General features: G+C 32.9%; 1 protein-coding gene across 1 annotated transcript; it reads right to left on the bottom strand.

Moving 5' to 3' along the window:
• Nucleotides 1-1,160: 1,160 nt before the first annotated feature.
• On the bottom strand, nucleotides 1,161-15,933 carry LOC117103825 (exocyst complex component 3-like). The gene is made up of 20 exons (XM_033244457.1): nucleotides 15,777-15,933; nucleotides 14,489-14,545; nucleotides 13,561-13,673; nucleotides 13,042-13,132; nucleotides 12,159-12,371; nucleotides 11,893-12,017; nucleotides 11,197-11,310; nucleotides 10,797-10,902; nucleotides 10,421-10,504; nucleotides 9,814-9,887; nucleotides 8,439-8,601; nucleotides 7,612-7,798; nucleotides 7,059-7,183; nucleotides 6,748-6,836; nucleotides 5,788-5,859; nucleotides 4,662-4,820; nucleotides 4,314-4,425; nucleotides 3,341-3,421; nucleotides 3,126-3,218; nucleotides 1,161-2,462 (listed from the first exon to the last, which is right to left on the bottom strand). The coding sequence occupies exons 1-20, from the start codon at nucleotides 15,852-15,854 to the stop codon at nucleotides 2,370-2,372; spliced, it is 2,229 nt and encodes a 742-aa protein (XP_033100348.1). The 5' UTR covers nucleotides 15,855-15,933; the 3' UTR covers nucleotides 1,161-2,369.
• Nucleotides 15,934-17,788: the final 1,855 nt, after the last annotated feature.

Raw genomic sequence — 17,788 nt, 5'->3', positions numbered from 1 at the left:
TCCACATCTTAAAGATACTGTATATTGTCCCCCTTGAAAATGACAAAAATCATTTAAAAAAAATTTTGAAATTAACTTGCTCATTTTGCAGTAACTTACAAATTATCAATTTGAGCATAGAAATTATGAATTTAAAACATATGTAATAATGATAATAAATTAATAATGATAAAAATAATACTTGTTCTATGTTGAAGTTGATAATTTTATATTGCTTCCATATGAGCAAGTTAATTCAAAAATGCTTTTATGATGTGTTTTGGTATTTTTCATGGGACAATTAATACATCTTGCCTAGGTTTATTTCCAATCACAATATCTTGCTAATTGTTTGATTTGTAATTTAGATTTTAGTGGACATATATCAATAAACAAACCTTTTCTTTAACCAATGCAATTAGTGGTGGTGTTCGACGCAAGATGACGACTGATGTTTTTACCAGAGTTGAAGTCATTTTGAAAGCCAGAAAGACAAGTTGTAATCAACTCAAAGACCTCAATGTCCAATTGTTGCATTCCTTTTTCCTTACAATCATTGAAAGGAACCGTCATAAAAAAGAAGTCATAGGTCCCAAATAAATTATAATAATAATAGTTCATTCTTATATAGCGCATATAAGGAAGCTCTCAATGTGCTGAACATATTACTATGTCGGTCATTGGATCAAACACGTATGGAACACATACTCAGCTCCCCGAAATACATTTGCTGTAGAGCTGCTTGAAAAATAAAAATTAGGGTTTTAAGAAACAAATTTAATTTTTCTGTAATCATGCATCTACCAGTCATTAGTGAAATGTGTTTATGTAGTTTTTACATATTAGTACAATAAACTCAAAAATTGACAAATAAGCCTTTGAAACACCTAAATAGACATAGTTTCTGGGCTTCGCCCTCTGGACCATCAATGAGAGATTTAAGAAATGACCAACCATGCCCGCTACGCTCTCTCTTTGGGGACATTGGACCCCCTGTCAGGCAAATCCTGGCACTACTGCGATACATTTGTGTTTGAATTAGCCAGAGAAAGTGGGGAGAGGGGGGGGGTTTTGCACGACTTAAATGAAAAATTGTGTATGTATCTTGAAGATATATATGTCTAAACAGTAAAAATTTGTTCTATTTCAAACACTTTACAGAAAATAAATTTGCACAAAACTTTGTATATCAGAGTACTTTCTTTATTTTAATATATCTCTCTTTAGTATCTGTCATGCAGATATGTATATATATATACAGTACATACTTAATATGCTAGAGCATCAATTAAAAAAAAGTCTAATATGGTACATTAAAATATATTATCTTGCGTAAAATTAGGTAGTACAGTATAATGGATCTTTCCGGAGTGTCAATCAAACTTAACTGACCAATCAGGACAAGGCCAGGAATATGTGCATCTCACAAACGCACACGTTTGCCTATGATTTAACACTGTCGTTAAGGTATATTATCTCCTAAAGCAATGCAGAGTTGTATATGCCAAGATGGCCACCGTAGGAAAATGCCACCTTCATAATTAGAATACATATTCCAACAATAAATAAGCCCTCTGACTATTATTTTATTAATCGTTATTATTATTAATAACAATTCATTAAACTATCGTATCCAAAAAGAGGCCAAGTGGAGTATCTGATTTAAAAATTCAGTACTGTACTGAGAAATGAAAATCGACATCGTGTACGCTACACCGTGATGCTCAAGTTACAACATAGCTTTTAAAAACTGTAAAGTTACGTTGAGGACAACATTAAAATGATGATTAGCACACCACACAGCTCAGCATATTTTGAACATCGAATACACAGCAGTTAGCGCTCTAGTATTCCTATTATACCTCTATGGTCTATTCTGATAAGTTGACGGTTTTTCTGTATTGTCCAGAAGGGTGATAAATCACACATCGACCAATGACTCAACCATCACTTTTGAAAGACTGCTTCTGTGGCCGCCTTCATCATTTGTGTAGTAGCAGAAATATGCAGTGAATTTTGAACACTGAAATATGCATTAAAGCCAGTGCCAGAGGAAAAAACAAAAGGAACATACAGTAATTCTTTTTCCTCCAGTTTTGTAAATATTACTGTAGCAGCATTCAGTGTCTTTTACAACATACCAAGCATTTTTGTTTCTCTGGAGCCTGGCTTTAAATAAATAGAGTGTTATGTATATAAAATGCAGTCTTCATGCACACTTGATACAATTTCAAAATTCTGCTATTGGGAGCATGCAAACCTTATTCTGCCTTTAGATACATTAATACAGAACACTGAAGGGTAAAGATAAAAATGTTATTGTTGTAATACTTGTAGCAGGCATTCACATATTCATTCACAAATGGTTAAAGTACTGGGAAAAATAAATTTTATTTTGTTCGAATTTCTGAAAAGATGGTTCTTTGCGACTGTTGACCACCAAATCTCTGGCGATCGTCTTGCTCAAGTGTGTCGATTACAATCTGAAATTGAAAACAAATTTTGTATTTCAACAAATGAATGAAAATTATCAATAACAAATTATAGACTTTAATCTTCTGCTGGTCTAAGAAGAATCTTACTACATATCATCCATTACATCCTAATCAAACATTAGTTTAATTGCTTTTAAGAGCTAAACAAGTATTATTAATATTATATTATCATTTTCGCTATTGTCATAACCTTGTATTTAAAATTCCTTGCAATATTTGTAAATTTAAATAATAGCTGTTAGAATAAAATGAGAATAATTGAAAATATTTTTCTGTGCAAGGATGTGGGGGGTTCGCCACTCCTCCAGCATAACATTCTGTTTTGCCTTCCCAGCATATTCTAGTAGGCCTTCCCATTTATACTCCTAGGCAGAGAGACAAACGTAGATAAAGTGTCGTGCCCAAGGACACAAGTAACTTGTGCAGTGAGGGTTCCAAACCCCCTGATCGCAATGTTGAGAGTCACAATTGTTGCGCCAACCGCTTATTACAATTGAATAATTAATATGGTTTCTGATCCTTCACATCACCAACAGTGGGGGTGCCATTAAGAAGTGGTGGGGGGGGGGGGGAGTTGGCCAAACATCTTTATTCAGGGAAATCGTTTGAACTAGAATTATTGTATCAATTTTGAGTGATTCAATTACATACCTGTCTTGCATTTGATGTTCCCATGTCTTCTCGCATTGCTAGTAAATTGATCACGTGTTCAGTTCGAACATCAGGGAACTTGCTGACCAAACCCTGCAAATGTAAAAGAAAAGTTCAAATGTATTACAGTACAGAAAAAAATGTCTTTGACATACAAATTTAGGTTGATATTAAAATATGTTCATTATTGATTAAAATTAATAAAAACACTTTACCGAGATTTCAAGCGACAGTAAAGACGTGTCCTTTAGACGGATCAGCTCAACCATCACAGAAACAGCATCAATTGGTGAACACTGAGGGGGAAAATTGAGACAATAAAGTAGCTATGTTGGATGGCCAACATCTCAACTTATTATTATTGTTATATACAGACCATCATTTGCATGTACAGTACAAGGTAGTAGTTTCTTCTCATTCAGTACATTTAAGCCAATGCCTACTGCACAGCATTCTGTCTAGCAAATTCCTCAATAATTGTGTTAAGTTGTATTTGTGCATATACTGTCCTAAATTGATAGCAAAAAACACTGTCCATTTATCTTCTCAAATAGATAATTTAGGTAGGGTAGGCATGTTAGTCTAGATGATAAACAGTAAATTGAAGACAAACAGCACTTTTCAGTCCAACAAATTTATCATTGCACAAGCTTAAGATGGTCTTCATCGATTGTGGCTTGGACTCCCAACCTTGAGGTCAGGGGTTTGAAACTCTCGCTGTGCAAGTCGCTTGTGTCCTTGGGCAAGGCACTTTATCTAAGTTTGTCTCTCTCTACCCAGGAGTATAAATGGGTACCTGGTAGGATGTTGTGGCATTTAATGTTCTAGTTTTGTGTGCTAAAGAAGTAGCGAACGTCTAGGGATACTCCCCAGGGATTTGCCATTGTACGTTATCCAGTGACCAGATGTAACGCTTGCCCCTTTCATCATTCAATTTGGAATTGGCGCCGTATAAACGTTTGAATATTATCATTATCAGGAGAATGTCTGAAAAGTGCTGTTTGTCTTTAATTTACTTCTCAAATAGATGTATAATACAAAAATTAAAGAAAATATTATTTTTAACTTGTCAATCAAGGCAGTCTTGTATGAATTATAGCGAAAGTGGAATCCTGAATAATCAAGCTTGCTCGAATGTGAACGCACTTAAACAATTGTTAAAATATATCGATGAGAAGTTATACAAACCACATTATCTTCATCTGTTAATCTTCTAAACAGGTGGCTAATTTGTTCCGATTCCTTGCAGATTTTTTCCGAGGCAGTTTTTCGCTCCTCATAGCTTTTGAATGACATGCGTCTAAATTAAAGGAAAACATTGGAAATGTTCCATAGTCAATCATCTATAATTTTAAATTAGCATCTCATAAAGTTAATACAATTGAATATAATATTCAAAAGCAAGCTATAAGAAGCAAAATTGAAAAATTGTAACCCAATATTTGATTATCGAGTCTGCTAAATATAAAAAAAAAAAAAAAAAAATGACATTTTTTAACGGTGTGTTTTAGAATTACTATAACTCCTCCTACTTACTTTTCAATCACTGCTGTGATGTATGCTAATGAGACACGTTTCTCCGCCTCCTTCATTATTGCACCGAAGTATCGCCTACGCAAGTGTACAAAGTCATTGTAGTAGTCCTCTACTGTTACGCAAATGGTGTCAACAGATGGAGATCCATTTATTTGGAACCTTTCAAAATAAAATTATTTAACATGTTAGCTGCCATGTTTTTAAAGGTTTAACTTTAGGCGAAAATAAAAGTTTTTCTTATTTTTATTGCACCCCCACTACCTTGAAATCTTCAAAGATATGTATATCTCTTCCAAATTATACAAATTTGAAGCATTTCACCATTCTATTTTACACTCACCAATAAAATTTTATATATTGTTAGCGAACCCGCCGACTGCAAATATTGATGATTTCGAATAAAAATATAATTTTATTTTTGGCTAATTAGCACACCCACCACCAGGAAAAAGTGGAGATTTCAGAAAAAAATAAAAGTTTTTCTTATTTTTATTGCGCCCTCTGTTACCTTGAAATATTCAAAGATACATATATTTCTTCCTAATTATATAAATTTGAAGCATTTAACCATCCTATTTTACATTCACCAATTTTTTTTTTCTTCTCCGTCTCGCTGTTTTTGGCAAAACTATTTGCTAAATAAGAAAACAAAATTTAATTTTTATTTTTATTCCACCGTCCTTTGATGATCTTTAAAAAAATAAGTATGTGAAACAAGGAATAAAAAAAGTCTTGCCTTAAATAAAGACCCCTCCAATTAAACACTTTTTTGTGGTCCCATTAACAAATGTCTTTTATCTTTATTATTCTAATTAGAAACCAAAGCTGCTAAAGACCATTAAAACTCCAGTCCCAAAGGATGTCTTTAATTTTATACTACTTGTAACAAGTTAAAAAAAAAAAAACTTTGTCAATTAATGATAGATACATAGTAATAATGGTCCGTATTCTCTGCATACATTGGCTGGTAATCAATTTATCGATTTCTGTAGTAGAAAGTTTGCAACAACAGGGCTAACTAACTAATTTCTTATTAAAAGTCACTAAGTTTTATTTTAACTCCTACATGACAATGGTTTAAATGATTTCTTTTTTAAGTATCTTTTTATAAAATTTGTAATCTTACCAGGATCTGGTTAAGAGCAGCTGGTTATGTGGTTCCAGATCAAGAAATACTTCATCCAAAAGAAATCCAAGACTAAAGAAAAGAATATGATAGGAAAATATTAAAATTTAGCTAGATATAACTACTAACCATGATCTAAACTAGGCACAAGGCTGAATTGTAATGATTTGTACATGCTTAACAGATTACATTAAAATTAAAAGAATTAAAATTTTAACAAACTGAATTACAATTAACACTATGATTACTATTTAATTATTATAATTACCAAAAATACAAATGACTTATCAGATTCACACAAAAAATAATAATTCATAAACAGGTTGACAAAATGAATCATGAACACAAAGAAATGATATATGCATACAGACAGCACATCAAAATGTTACAACAAAAGAAGATTTAAAATTAAAATTACATGAAGATAATCAACCTAATTAAAACTGAAAAAGAACATAAAAAACGACAGAGAGGCAATATATGGAAAAGGCAACATGACTTAAAATCAGGTTTCAAATGATTACCATACTATAATGAAAGTAGGGGAATTTGTGCAGAGAATGTAGGACGGTCATGGATGAATGACTCCGTTATAGTGTTATGTCGCGCAAATCGAAAGCTCATATTTACCATCTACACCAGGCGTTTAAATAGGTAGTTGAACAAGAGGTAGACATTCTATAGCATGCATATGATCAATGCTAAATAATGGAGGTATAAATGCACAACAAAGAATACTACCCATGAAGCAGAAGAGGGTTTATGTGTTGCAGTGTTAATGCTCATAGTATAATTATATAGTATAAATGAAATGCTTTGAGGCTTTCTGAGGACTGCATCATATCAATTAAACACATTATTGTTGGTGTCATTTTTTTCCATTATTATTATTAAAACATTATATAAATTCTCCCCTACTTTCATAAGTATGGTGATCATTTGACACCTGAATTTGCTTACCATTCTCCAGCTAGACAATCAAATGCATCCATAAGACTTTGAAAAACCGTGGTTGAACCTTCACCTGGTGGTTGGTTCAAGTGACGCCGCTTTAAATTTAAATAAAACAAATAATCTTAAATGAGAACAAGGTAGATGAAGATAAAACCTTCTAATATATAAATTACACATACAGTAGAACCCCTCCTTTGGAACACACCTGTTAAGGGAACAAATCAGGCTGCAAAATAAGAGAAAACATATCCTTTGACACAACTATGGCCAATATTCAGGAGATAAGTGTTTGAATATAAAACCATTAATACACTTACTTCAAGCTGCCTGGTGAAATCTTCAAACTGCTGGAACCCATTAATGACTGCTACCATATACTGGAAGTAGTGACGAGGCTGACTGCGATCTTGCATATGTCTGTCCTTGTATGTTCTAATAGAAGCTGTAATAATTAAAGAAAATCAAGCACATTAAATTAATATGCATTAAATTCTTGTTATTTAAATGTTTTTAATCAGCCTTTTAGTGTTGGATCTACAGGATATATTTTAATAGACTGTTATTAATTAAGTGGGAACTTTGTTCATTTGGTAATTTAAAAGAATCCTGGTGGATATCATATTATAAATTGTTTTCCTGCCTTTAGTGCCTTAGTATACAAAATTATGGATCTACCCATGCATCCTTGAATGCTGCTGCACGTTACATATTTCCATAATTAATATTTATTTCTCACAGAATCTGAATCTTTAACATCCACTGAAGGAGGTAATCGAGAAGTTTATTATTAGTCAACATCTTTCTTTAAAAAATAAAAAAATAAAAAATAACATTCTAATAGTTCATTAATTGAATTACATCTTGACTCACATCGATAAAACTCTATGAATTCCTGTAGCACTTCAACACACAATAAAAGCACTTTGGTTGTGAGGTCCTTGCTGATCTGTGTGGCTACTTGCATGTTTTGTTCGATCATCTGGAACACGATCACAGGTAACGATGTGTGCAGGTAACTTTCCTTATCAGCTTCTGGTGGTATCTCACGATACCATTCCTATATTAGGAAATTATCAATCCATATTTTAAAAACAATTTACTAGAAAATACTGTAACAAATGATCAATCAATTAAAATATTCCTTTTTTTAAATGACTGGTTATGGTCTGTCCAAGACACCTTTGTGGACCTGTGCGAGAATTCAAAAGTTTTTATTGTCTTTTTCCAAAAACTTTTTGAGTAGGGAGGGAAGTTTCTCTTCCCTAGGCATAAACAAACTAGTACCTGTATGTTTCACAACAGCTGTATTGCTATGTTGAATCAAAAACCTCAAAGTTTTAACACAAATTTGTATAGTGCATAATTGAAGTGACAAACATAGACAAGCTGGTAGTACCTATATCTTGGAGTGTGTACATGCACTCCAAATGTGCTCTTGGTTCACATTCTGTCTTGGGCAACCATGACATTTTGAGTTAAGTGGCTTCGGCACAGTTAATAGGAGAGAGAGTGTAAATTCCGTCCAAGTTCTTTCTACTCATCATCAGGGGTTAAACTAAAATGCGATTTTCTTCTCAAGCAGGGAGGGAATGCTATGCGCATTAAAAGTCAAATGAACATGAAATTAAGTGACATGAATTCTTTCTGTGAGGTTGACAATATCAAATAAAATATATATGTAAATAAATTTTTGGCACCTTAATATCTGTTTCCAAGGTGTTATTTATCCATTTTTGGATATTGGCATGCAGGGTCTTTAAGTACTGTTGCTGAAGGTTTTCTACAGTGTGAGCTGGCAGAAGGGGTTCTAGTTCCTTTACATCAATATTCAGTTCATGATGCGCCATTAAGTTTGGTCCACTAAAATAAAAACAAAAATGATTTAGTTCATGATGATCTAACTGACGATTGGTCTGCTGGAAAGCAAAAAAAAAAAAACAAAAACAAAAAAACAAAAACAACAACAACATACATTCATGGGGAGCAGACAGAGTAGGTACTAGGCTAGCAACTACTGGGGAGATTTAAAGCAGCCATTAAGTCCCCCCCCCCCACACACAAGTAACCCTAATACTTGTGAGAAACTAATTCTTTATATCTGCAATTGTAAATTGATATCAACAAGATACTGATGTATGATTTACTATGCATACACGAGAAGAAGTACCCTGTAACAATCAGTAGCAGATTCAAGGGGGCTTCCCCTACCACCTAAATTTTACAAAAATTATAAAATAAATTGAATAAAGAAAATTATTTTCAAATTAAGCCTGAGAGTACCATTTCCATAATCATAAAATTTCAGCATCAGCCCCAACCATGGTAGGGCTGAGGTGGTCTAAACCTCCATCTGTGCAAGTTTCTCCCTTGGCCCTCTCTATTTCAAATTCCTGGATCTGCCACTGACAATCAATTCATAGCCTTTGAGTTCACTGTGTGAAATCAATAGGGGTCTATTGAAAGTGGTTTTAAAACAAAGTTTCAGGGTCTTTATTTTCACTGTTGTCACAACAACTTTATTCAGCGACTGGTGATTTGACTATTTCGTTGAATGATCAATTGACAGTAGATCACTAGAACACCAAATGGCAATTTCAAAATATAGAGGGCAGTAATGTCAAACCAAAAAAATTCTAAGAGGTTTGCTTTTTATCAAAGAAATCCACACAAAACTGAAAATTTGAGGAAGGCTCCTAGAATGTTTAAATACTATTTGGCTACATAGATATATCAGCTGGATTATTTAATATCATATTTCTTGGTTAGTTGTTTGACGGCTGACAGAGCAGGATTGTTAGTGTCAAGTGATAAAGTATAATTTAAGCTTCAAGTTCCAGACCAAGGCATACAGTCGCTTATATCGTATATGTTTTAAGCTATTGCCATCAGTAAGACTACATAATTAGGATTGAGTCTACTGTTTTAGTTCTTGTTTGTGTTTTCTCTTATTGTAAACAAGGGGACTCCTCAGAGTTATAGTGAATTATTGCTTAAGCTGCACCTGACAATTGTTATTTGATTATGTATTCTGTTTTTGGTCAAATACATAAATGAAATAAACTTGATACATACACATATTCAGTGAGCCATGTTAGAAGAGAGATGATCTCATTATGTTCCAGTTCATCACATATCATATTTTGAAGCTGTAATTATAAAGATACATACAGTATATTATAAGTCAATCATAACATCATCCCTGTAACCCGCCCCTATGAGAGTAGCATAGTGACTATAAGCCTATATATACACTAGAGAAAAATTGTTATACTTAGGTTAGATTAATGAATTCAAACAATAATTTATTAATTCCTGTATTAATCTAACCTCCATATAATAATTTCCACTAGTTTTTTTTATATGCAACTATATATTATTGTTATTATATCATAATAACAATAATAATAATAATAATAATAATAATATCTTTAGGAGTGTAATAATAAATGTACTTAACATATTTTTATAAACATACACACTTGATTAAGTTATAAAACCTTGTTTAATTCAAAAGATTATTGATTATAAATACATTAAAATAAAAAAAAAATGTTTTTAATTAGAGGAAAATGTCAAGGATTTAAAGATCGTGGGTGTAAGGACACAACTCTGGGTGTAAACCACAATAGGGGGTTGTTACACTACTCAGGGGGAGGGAAACTTGCAATATGCTACTTACATGGACTGATAGAGCATCTTTATATGTTTTGACAAAGTAGTCAAATATCTTGTAGTGCGGTGGAAAACATGGACTGCACAGATGCTGTGAACCAAAACAAAGCAGTGTATAAATAAATGAAATGTCTCAGATTTTTACTATACTGTATGTTTTGTATCATATCAATTGATTAATTCTATCTTTAATTATTGAGTGTACAGTAAAAATAAAAGATTTTCTAGTTATTAAATATGCAATTATTAATTGAGATGCAAAGAAAATTAATTATACAACATATTTCTTTTTAGTGCCTACTCCCCCAATTTAAATAATGGTGAAGTGTACATCTTATCTATGCTACTGTATTGTGATTTAGAATATTATAAGCTGTACCAACTTTGACAATTCTTAGGTCCTCCAATATGATTTGTCTTGTCAACTCTAAGTGGCGCACTAACCACATCCGATCTTGACTTCGATCTTCAAGTTGGTTTCCTTCAATTCTAGCAAAAAAAAAATATTTTAAATAAATATCAATTAATAATTCTTAATTCACAGTGAAGATTCAAACCTATAATCTCAAATTGAAATCTTGAACCCCTATGCTAACCGCTTCTACAATAATAAAGCGTTTAGCCATTTTATATCTGAAAAAAGAAGCGTGGCAGTCCACTTTAAAAATAAATATGATAAGTACAGGCATTGAAAGTCTAAGACCAGGCAATCATACGAGTTTACGAATCTAAGCCTCTACCATACATCACACAAAGTACAATGAATGATAAATTTAAAGTTACCTGTTTGTGACACATTTCACCAGCTCATGGAACATTTTTTCCTTCCATTTCTTGGGCCGTCCAGGTGCTTGAAACTTAACCATACGTTCTTTGTTTTGACACTCGTTGTCTAGCCTGATAAGAAAAGGGAGAGAACAAAAAAATGAATGCATAAAATCATTCAATGAAGCAGGTCTTATGGAAGTTTGATTCGCATAATCATTTTAAAGTTAATAAGAAAGGTTAACTCAAGCCAAGATTTAGATACTCTAAACTTTCAAGCAGCTACAGGATATATCCGTTGTTTAAAGAAATTAAACCCTTACTTATGGTAAGCTATTTCTATTACCATAAAAGCACATTTTTTAGGATTAATTTTTATTTGTTTATTTTATTACCTCAGAATGTAGGAAGATTTGTAAAGCATGTGACTGACTGGGAAGAATTCCCCCAAATGAAAATTACAAAATAAAACATTACTACAAACACAGAATGAATCCACAAATACGATGGTGAAATGGGTGGTCTTGATTGTGAGCGGGTGTTACTGCAACTTGCAAAAAACAAAGTGATAGGAGGTGATTTTTATCTACTTGTGCGTGAATGTTTTGCTTCAAACATTTTCAATTGGAAGCACGTCTAGGTGGAAGGCAAGTATTTTTAAGAGGGAGTGTGTGTAGATATGCCACTAAGAGTACGGTAAAAAAAGTGCCATACTTCTCTTCTCTTTCGATGATTCTTAGACATGTGACAACTTTGGACGGTTCATTCCTCACCACCATAAACACGTTTTGCATCAGAAACTTAATTTGTTGATACATCATCCCTGATAACTGTTCAACCTAGTAAAACAATAACAATAATATATATGATGGTCAAACAATTTTTATCTGGTTATTTATAAAGGATAACAAACACATTACAATAATATATACAAACATAAAGCTATTATAATAAACAGATGATGAATAAAAATGACGTACTTTTGCAAAATATCGCTCAAGAAGATGAATATCAGTCGGGTTTTCGGAGGGTTGCTTGTGAAGTTCAAACAAAAGGTCATTGCGAGATTGTTCAAGGTCCATCAAGCCTTTATGTGCGGGTAACAGCTTGCCGTCCTCTATCTGACGTTCTGTTCTTTCAATAGTTTCTGGTACCGTGAAGATATGCTTCAGATTTTCAACCGCTGCAGCAAGCTGTAAAATTTTAGGATATTGATAAAGTAAAGTATATCTTTGTCATGATTACGTGGTCACAATTCCCACTAGTAGGGGACCATTACTGCCACAGCATTTGCAACTTGCAAGACTGATCGTGGGCATGAGGATAATTATAATTTTTATTTTATATTTGTTCATCATATTTTATATACAAAAATATGTTTTTTTGGGGTTTTTTTCTTTTATTAAGTTAATTATAAGAATGACCTTTAAGAAATTCAATAAAACTATTAAACTATGGTTTGGTTTTTAATTGAAAACACAGGATTTTATGGAGGGTCTCCACCCGCAAACAAGTCGAAAGCACTGCCTGACCAGCAATAGGTGACAAACTTTTTCTTTACCCCGCCACTACTCAGCAGGTGTTCCTCAACAAAATACCAAGATAGAGGACCACCAAAAAATCCAGTAAACCAACCATGTAGGGTATTCTGTCTAATTCCTAAAAAAAAAAGTTTCCCAGTTATGTTTTTAAAGCATCCATCCTCCTAAGCATCAAAGGTCCTGAATCTTATTATCAGCTAGAACAAGCAGCATCAGACCAATAGTAGGGTAAAATGTAGTGTATGCTAGGGACTGCTAGTGGGAAAAGTTTCATACTATTATTAGCACCTTACCAACTAAACCATACATTTTCTCTACATACCTGACTGTGTTCATTAGCAACTTCCCTTACAGATGTAAGCTTGACTGCCAGCTCAGCGCATTCCTGATACTTATCATGCACCTCAACAGTGCTAAACAGATTAAAAGGAGGAAAAAACAATCTTTAATGATGATGAAACAATTTAATTTTGCAGTGTTAAATATTATTATTGTAATTTTCTTCAGAATAAATCAATAAATTAAATTTAAAAAATAAATAAATAAATAAAAAAGTAAATAAAATACAATAAAAAATAATAAAATAATAATATAAAAAAAAAATGTTTGTCTCTATTAGCTTGAATTATTTAGATATGTCAAGATTGATTTGACTTTGTTGCCCAAAATTGGGTGTTATGCATTAAGTCGGCTCATAGTGATATGAAACTGTTACACTCCTGCACATCTCCCAGTGCCCCAGCATAGTTACTGGATCGGTAAGTATTGGGTACCAGTGGCAGATAATTTAAGAATAAATGCATCAATATAATGATTACCATTAAGTCTAATTAATCCTTACCACTGCCTTATTTCCTTTATGCCTTCATGAGCACTACGTAACTGCATCAATCCAGTCTTTACACCATCCAATTGAGATTGCATTGCTGTTTTCAAACGAGCTTCAACAGAAGCCTGCAAGAGAGAGAGGGAGAGAGAGAGAGAGAGATAGAAAAAAATTGGTACTATTGCCTTTGATATGGCACTTTTAAAACAAAATATTATCAACTTTCGTCAACATCAAAATTGTCAGGCTATGGAGGAAAACAATTTTTTCTTGTAGAACAGATTTTTCTAAAAAAGAAAAAAGTCGTTTGACGAAAAACTGGGGAACGGTGAATGAGATACCGATTTTTGAATATTTAAAAAACAGAAGAAAAAACAACATGTTTTACACCTTTTTCCCCCCAGTTTTTAAATATTCAAAAATATGTATCACATTCACTGTTCCCCGATTTTCGTCAAACAACTTTTTTCTGTCTTAGAAAGATTAGTTTTACAACATACCAAACATTTTTTTTCCTCTGGAATCTGACCTTAAAATGATGAAAGAAAAAATTTGTAACATGACTTCATAATTGGCTTTGATATCTATGCTAGTATTACATATTTATATCATGGATTAATTACGGTAAGCAATATTCTGCTCCATGGTTTTATAACATAGAAAACAGATTAATCAATCCAAATGCATTTGATACAATATTTTACTTGATTTCCGATGTGCATATAGGGTATATAGGCTAAAGTGGTAGTAGTACTTGAGTCAAATTAATCTTCATGACACACATTACACACAATCAATTTTACACCTCATTGGATACTTATTAAACATAAACCAACGAATGGGAACAATGAACAATCTCACATTTTTTTATATAGAAATCAATTAGATTGTGACAATGTACAATATTTCTATTTCTTCTAAACAGTACTTAGGACTTACTCACCTTTTTACGAGCCTCTCTTCTTCGATATTGTTCAACTTTTTCTAATTGATCAGGTCGCTAAAGAAAAAAAAACATTAATGATGCATAAGAAGTATTTCAATTTTCAAAGTAGGCCTAATCTACTTATTTTACCCAATTCAATAATTTCACTTGTTCTTTTGTTTTATTCTATTTTAATACCTTTCAAAGTGTTTCAATCTTGTTTTGTTTTTGTAAGAAAAGAACCATGCATTGGAATTTACCTTTTCAGAGTGTCAATCAATGTTAACCATTTTTAATGTCTTTTACTTGGTTCTTGTAAATTTTGATTCACTTTTTAATTGGATTTGTTTTATCAGGGATTTTTTTGCCTGTTTTTAATGACTATAATCATTTCATCATTTTCATTGATTTAAAGAAATAATTTTTCCATTTAGAAGAAATTTACACATAATAATATCAAATGGCAAGGGTCTATTTTAGGCATGTTATAACAAATAATGAATGTTCTGTATTTGTGCAATGGAAATAATATTTTTATGAGTTGAAAGATTGAATCTTTCTATTTTACTCGTCTGCCTCACTAAATGTAACAGTCAATCTCTGGACCATTACACTCATAAACACTCTAACATGCCTCAGAAGTTCTGTTTATGACAAAATTTTAATGACAAAATCTTGAAATAATTTTTATATCGTAAATTTTACATTTTGTAACACCATGTAATTCAGTTTTTATGCTGCGAATTGGTTTGTTGAAATAAAAGATAAAGATTATTTAAATAATTATTACTGTAATTTAATAATATTTATTAATTATTTTGGGTCAAAGCATATTTCAATGAAATGAAAAAAAAAACTGGCTTTTTGATCGACTGTATAATCTAGGTTGGATTGTCTAAGCAAGTGAGAAGGTGGGCCCAATATTTTTTAAAATAGACCGATGTTTTTCAAAGCAGTGTTCTTCCACCTAGCTTTGCCAGCATTGTTTGCCGGAATAAGCATGAATAAACCATAAACAATACAATATGAAAAACTTCAAATTAAAAACATTCAAATATGCAACCCTACTTGATTGATGCTACGCATTCCAATAAATTACTGTACTACTATGTATTTCCGCTGACCTAGGCCTCAGACCTAGCCCGCTTCTAAGGTCTAGCCTAGGCTCCCTATGCTCTCTAGCCTGCTTTGCCACGCCTCGTCGTAGGCCCAGCCTAGCTAGGGACTAAGCTAGGCCTAGTCTTATCAAGTCAAAGAAGACTGCCAACGCCCATTTTTCTATATATATGATCACCATTCTCATTACCTTAAGCATATTTTCTACATGCTTTCGAGCAGATTCTAAAGCATCTAACTCTGCTTGTCCAAAGTCATCGGAATACATATTTTTTAATGATTTGGTTACACTTTTCTTCGACAAAACATTATTAGCGTAAACAGCAGGCTGACATCTTGTAAATAGCTCCTCGTTCTGCAATATATTTCTTAAAGATTTGAAAAATAAATTTAATAAATAAGTTACAAGTAAAGAGAAAATAATAAATTAAAAAAATACAAAAATATTTAATATTTATAGCATACTGTTGTTTATTTTTTGTAGAATAAAGATTTATAAACTTATTCATAAATTTGTTTTGAAATAAGTAGAAGTGGTTTAAAGGCGGTCGAGCGGACTACTGTTCTATAATCGAATGGAGCTCGAACGGAAATTAGTTTGTCAGCAGTCGAGCAGTGCCACTTGTACGAATGATAACCAGTGAACGGATTAGCTTTCAATTAATCAGGACACCTGCTTATCATATCAGAATGATTGATCGATTCACTGACTGATGATTCATTACCTATCACCACCGCCACGCCACCATCATCTTCATCCTCATCATCACCCTTATCCTCATCATCATCATCATCACTATCCTCATGCCAAACATGATTAGAATTATCACCATTGTAACCTTGCTAAGAAATTGTACTTTAAATTTAATTATTTATAAAATATACACTCTTGAACTTCCGTAAAGCAATGTCAAGTCACAAAGACGCACCTAGACGGTTGGAAGCGACAATCGAAGAAAAACGGTTAAGCAATTAAGCCAAGGACTTCCATTCAGTATTAAAATCCTTCCATTAATGGGCACTGTCTAAAACTTTCTTCCAGCTTAGGCCCCTTAAAAATATTAGTTTATCATCACCCTATCAAGTAAAGTAAATCAATGGTTAGGGACACATATATAACAAGTCATAAGAATGGAATCAAATTTATATTTAAAAAATATGTTTTTGTTGTACCAGTAAGCATATTTGCAAGAAACTCTGAGCTTTTCAAGTGAAAAAAGATGGAAAAAGGACCGGGTGATAAACTAATAATTTTTTTTTATGGGGCCTTATCTCTGAAAAGATTGTAACCTTTTCGTCTGCAGTTAGCTCAATATGAATTACACAGGAGCCAGTGAGCTTCCATGACGGCCTAGGCTCGGACATGACACGTTGTTGTTTGTTGTTTTTTCGCGACGTCATCAACGAGTACAATACATTCACTCCATCAACTAAACTGCCTTAAAGAAAAAAAAAAAAAACTGGCTCGTGTGGGAATCGAACCCACGACCTTAAAAAAAAATTAAAAAAATAAAATTTAAAAAAAAACTAGCCCCGTGTGGGAATCGAACCCACGATCGCGGAGTTTACTACCCCTGATCCAGCATGACTAAACGGAGGGAGGTAAACCGCGGCACCTAAACCATAAATGCGATAAACCTAGTACCACACCAAGTACCAGTTAGTCAATTCTGATCCTACTAGAAAAAATTCTTCGTGTATATACACTGCAGGTTAAGATTACGCATGGTCATGGTGTCAACAATGGGCCGTGGGCCAAGAGGGTTATTTTTTTGTCTAAAAATGTAGAATTAAATTTATAATCGATTTTTGATTGTTACCATCTCCATAACTTACGCACTTTTTTTTAAATAGACAAAAATGTTTGAAAAATTCATTATGCAAATTAGAAAAAAATAGACTAATCATGTTACGGGAAACCTGGCGGTTGTGGGTTCACTTCCCACACGAACCAATTTTTTTTTTTTTTTTTGGCCCGACGTCGGTAATTTGATATTTACAACCTCTAACCAACGTCGGCCCAACTGTTGTCACCAACCTCCACTAACGTTTACCGACGTCGGGCCAAAAAAGTACTGTGACGTTGGGACCACGTCTATAATCACATCTAATATTTACAACCTCTAACCAACGTACGGTTGTAACCAACATCCATAATATATATAATTATAGACGTTGTCGCAACGTCAAAGTACCTTGTTG

Source organism: Anneissia japonica, unplaced genomic scaffold (genome assembly GCF_011630105.1).
Source record: "Anneissia japonica isolate Jap-2015-1 unplaced genomic scaffold, ASM1163010v1 scaffold1065_len1792383_cov172, whole genome shotgun sequence".
Taxonomy (NCBI): Eukaryota; Metazoa; Echinodermata; class Crinoidea; order Comatulida; family Comatulidae; genus Anneissia; species Anneissia japonica.
This window is presented reverse-complemented; position numbering and strand designations above follow the sequence as displayed.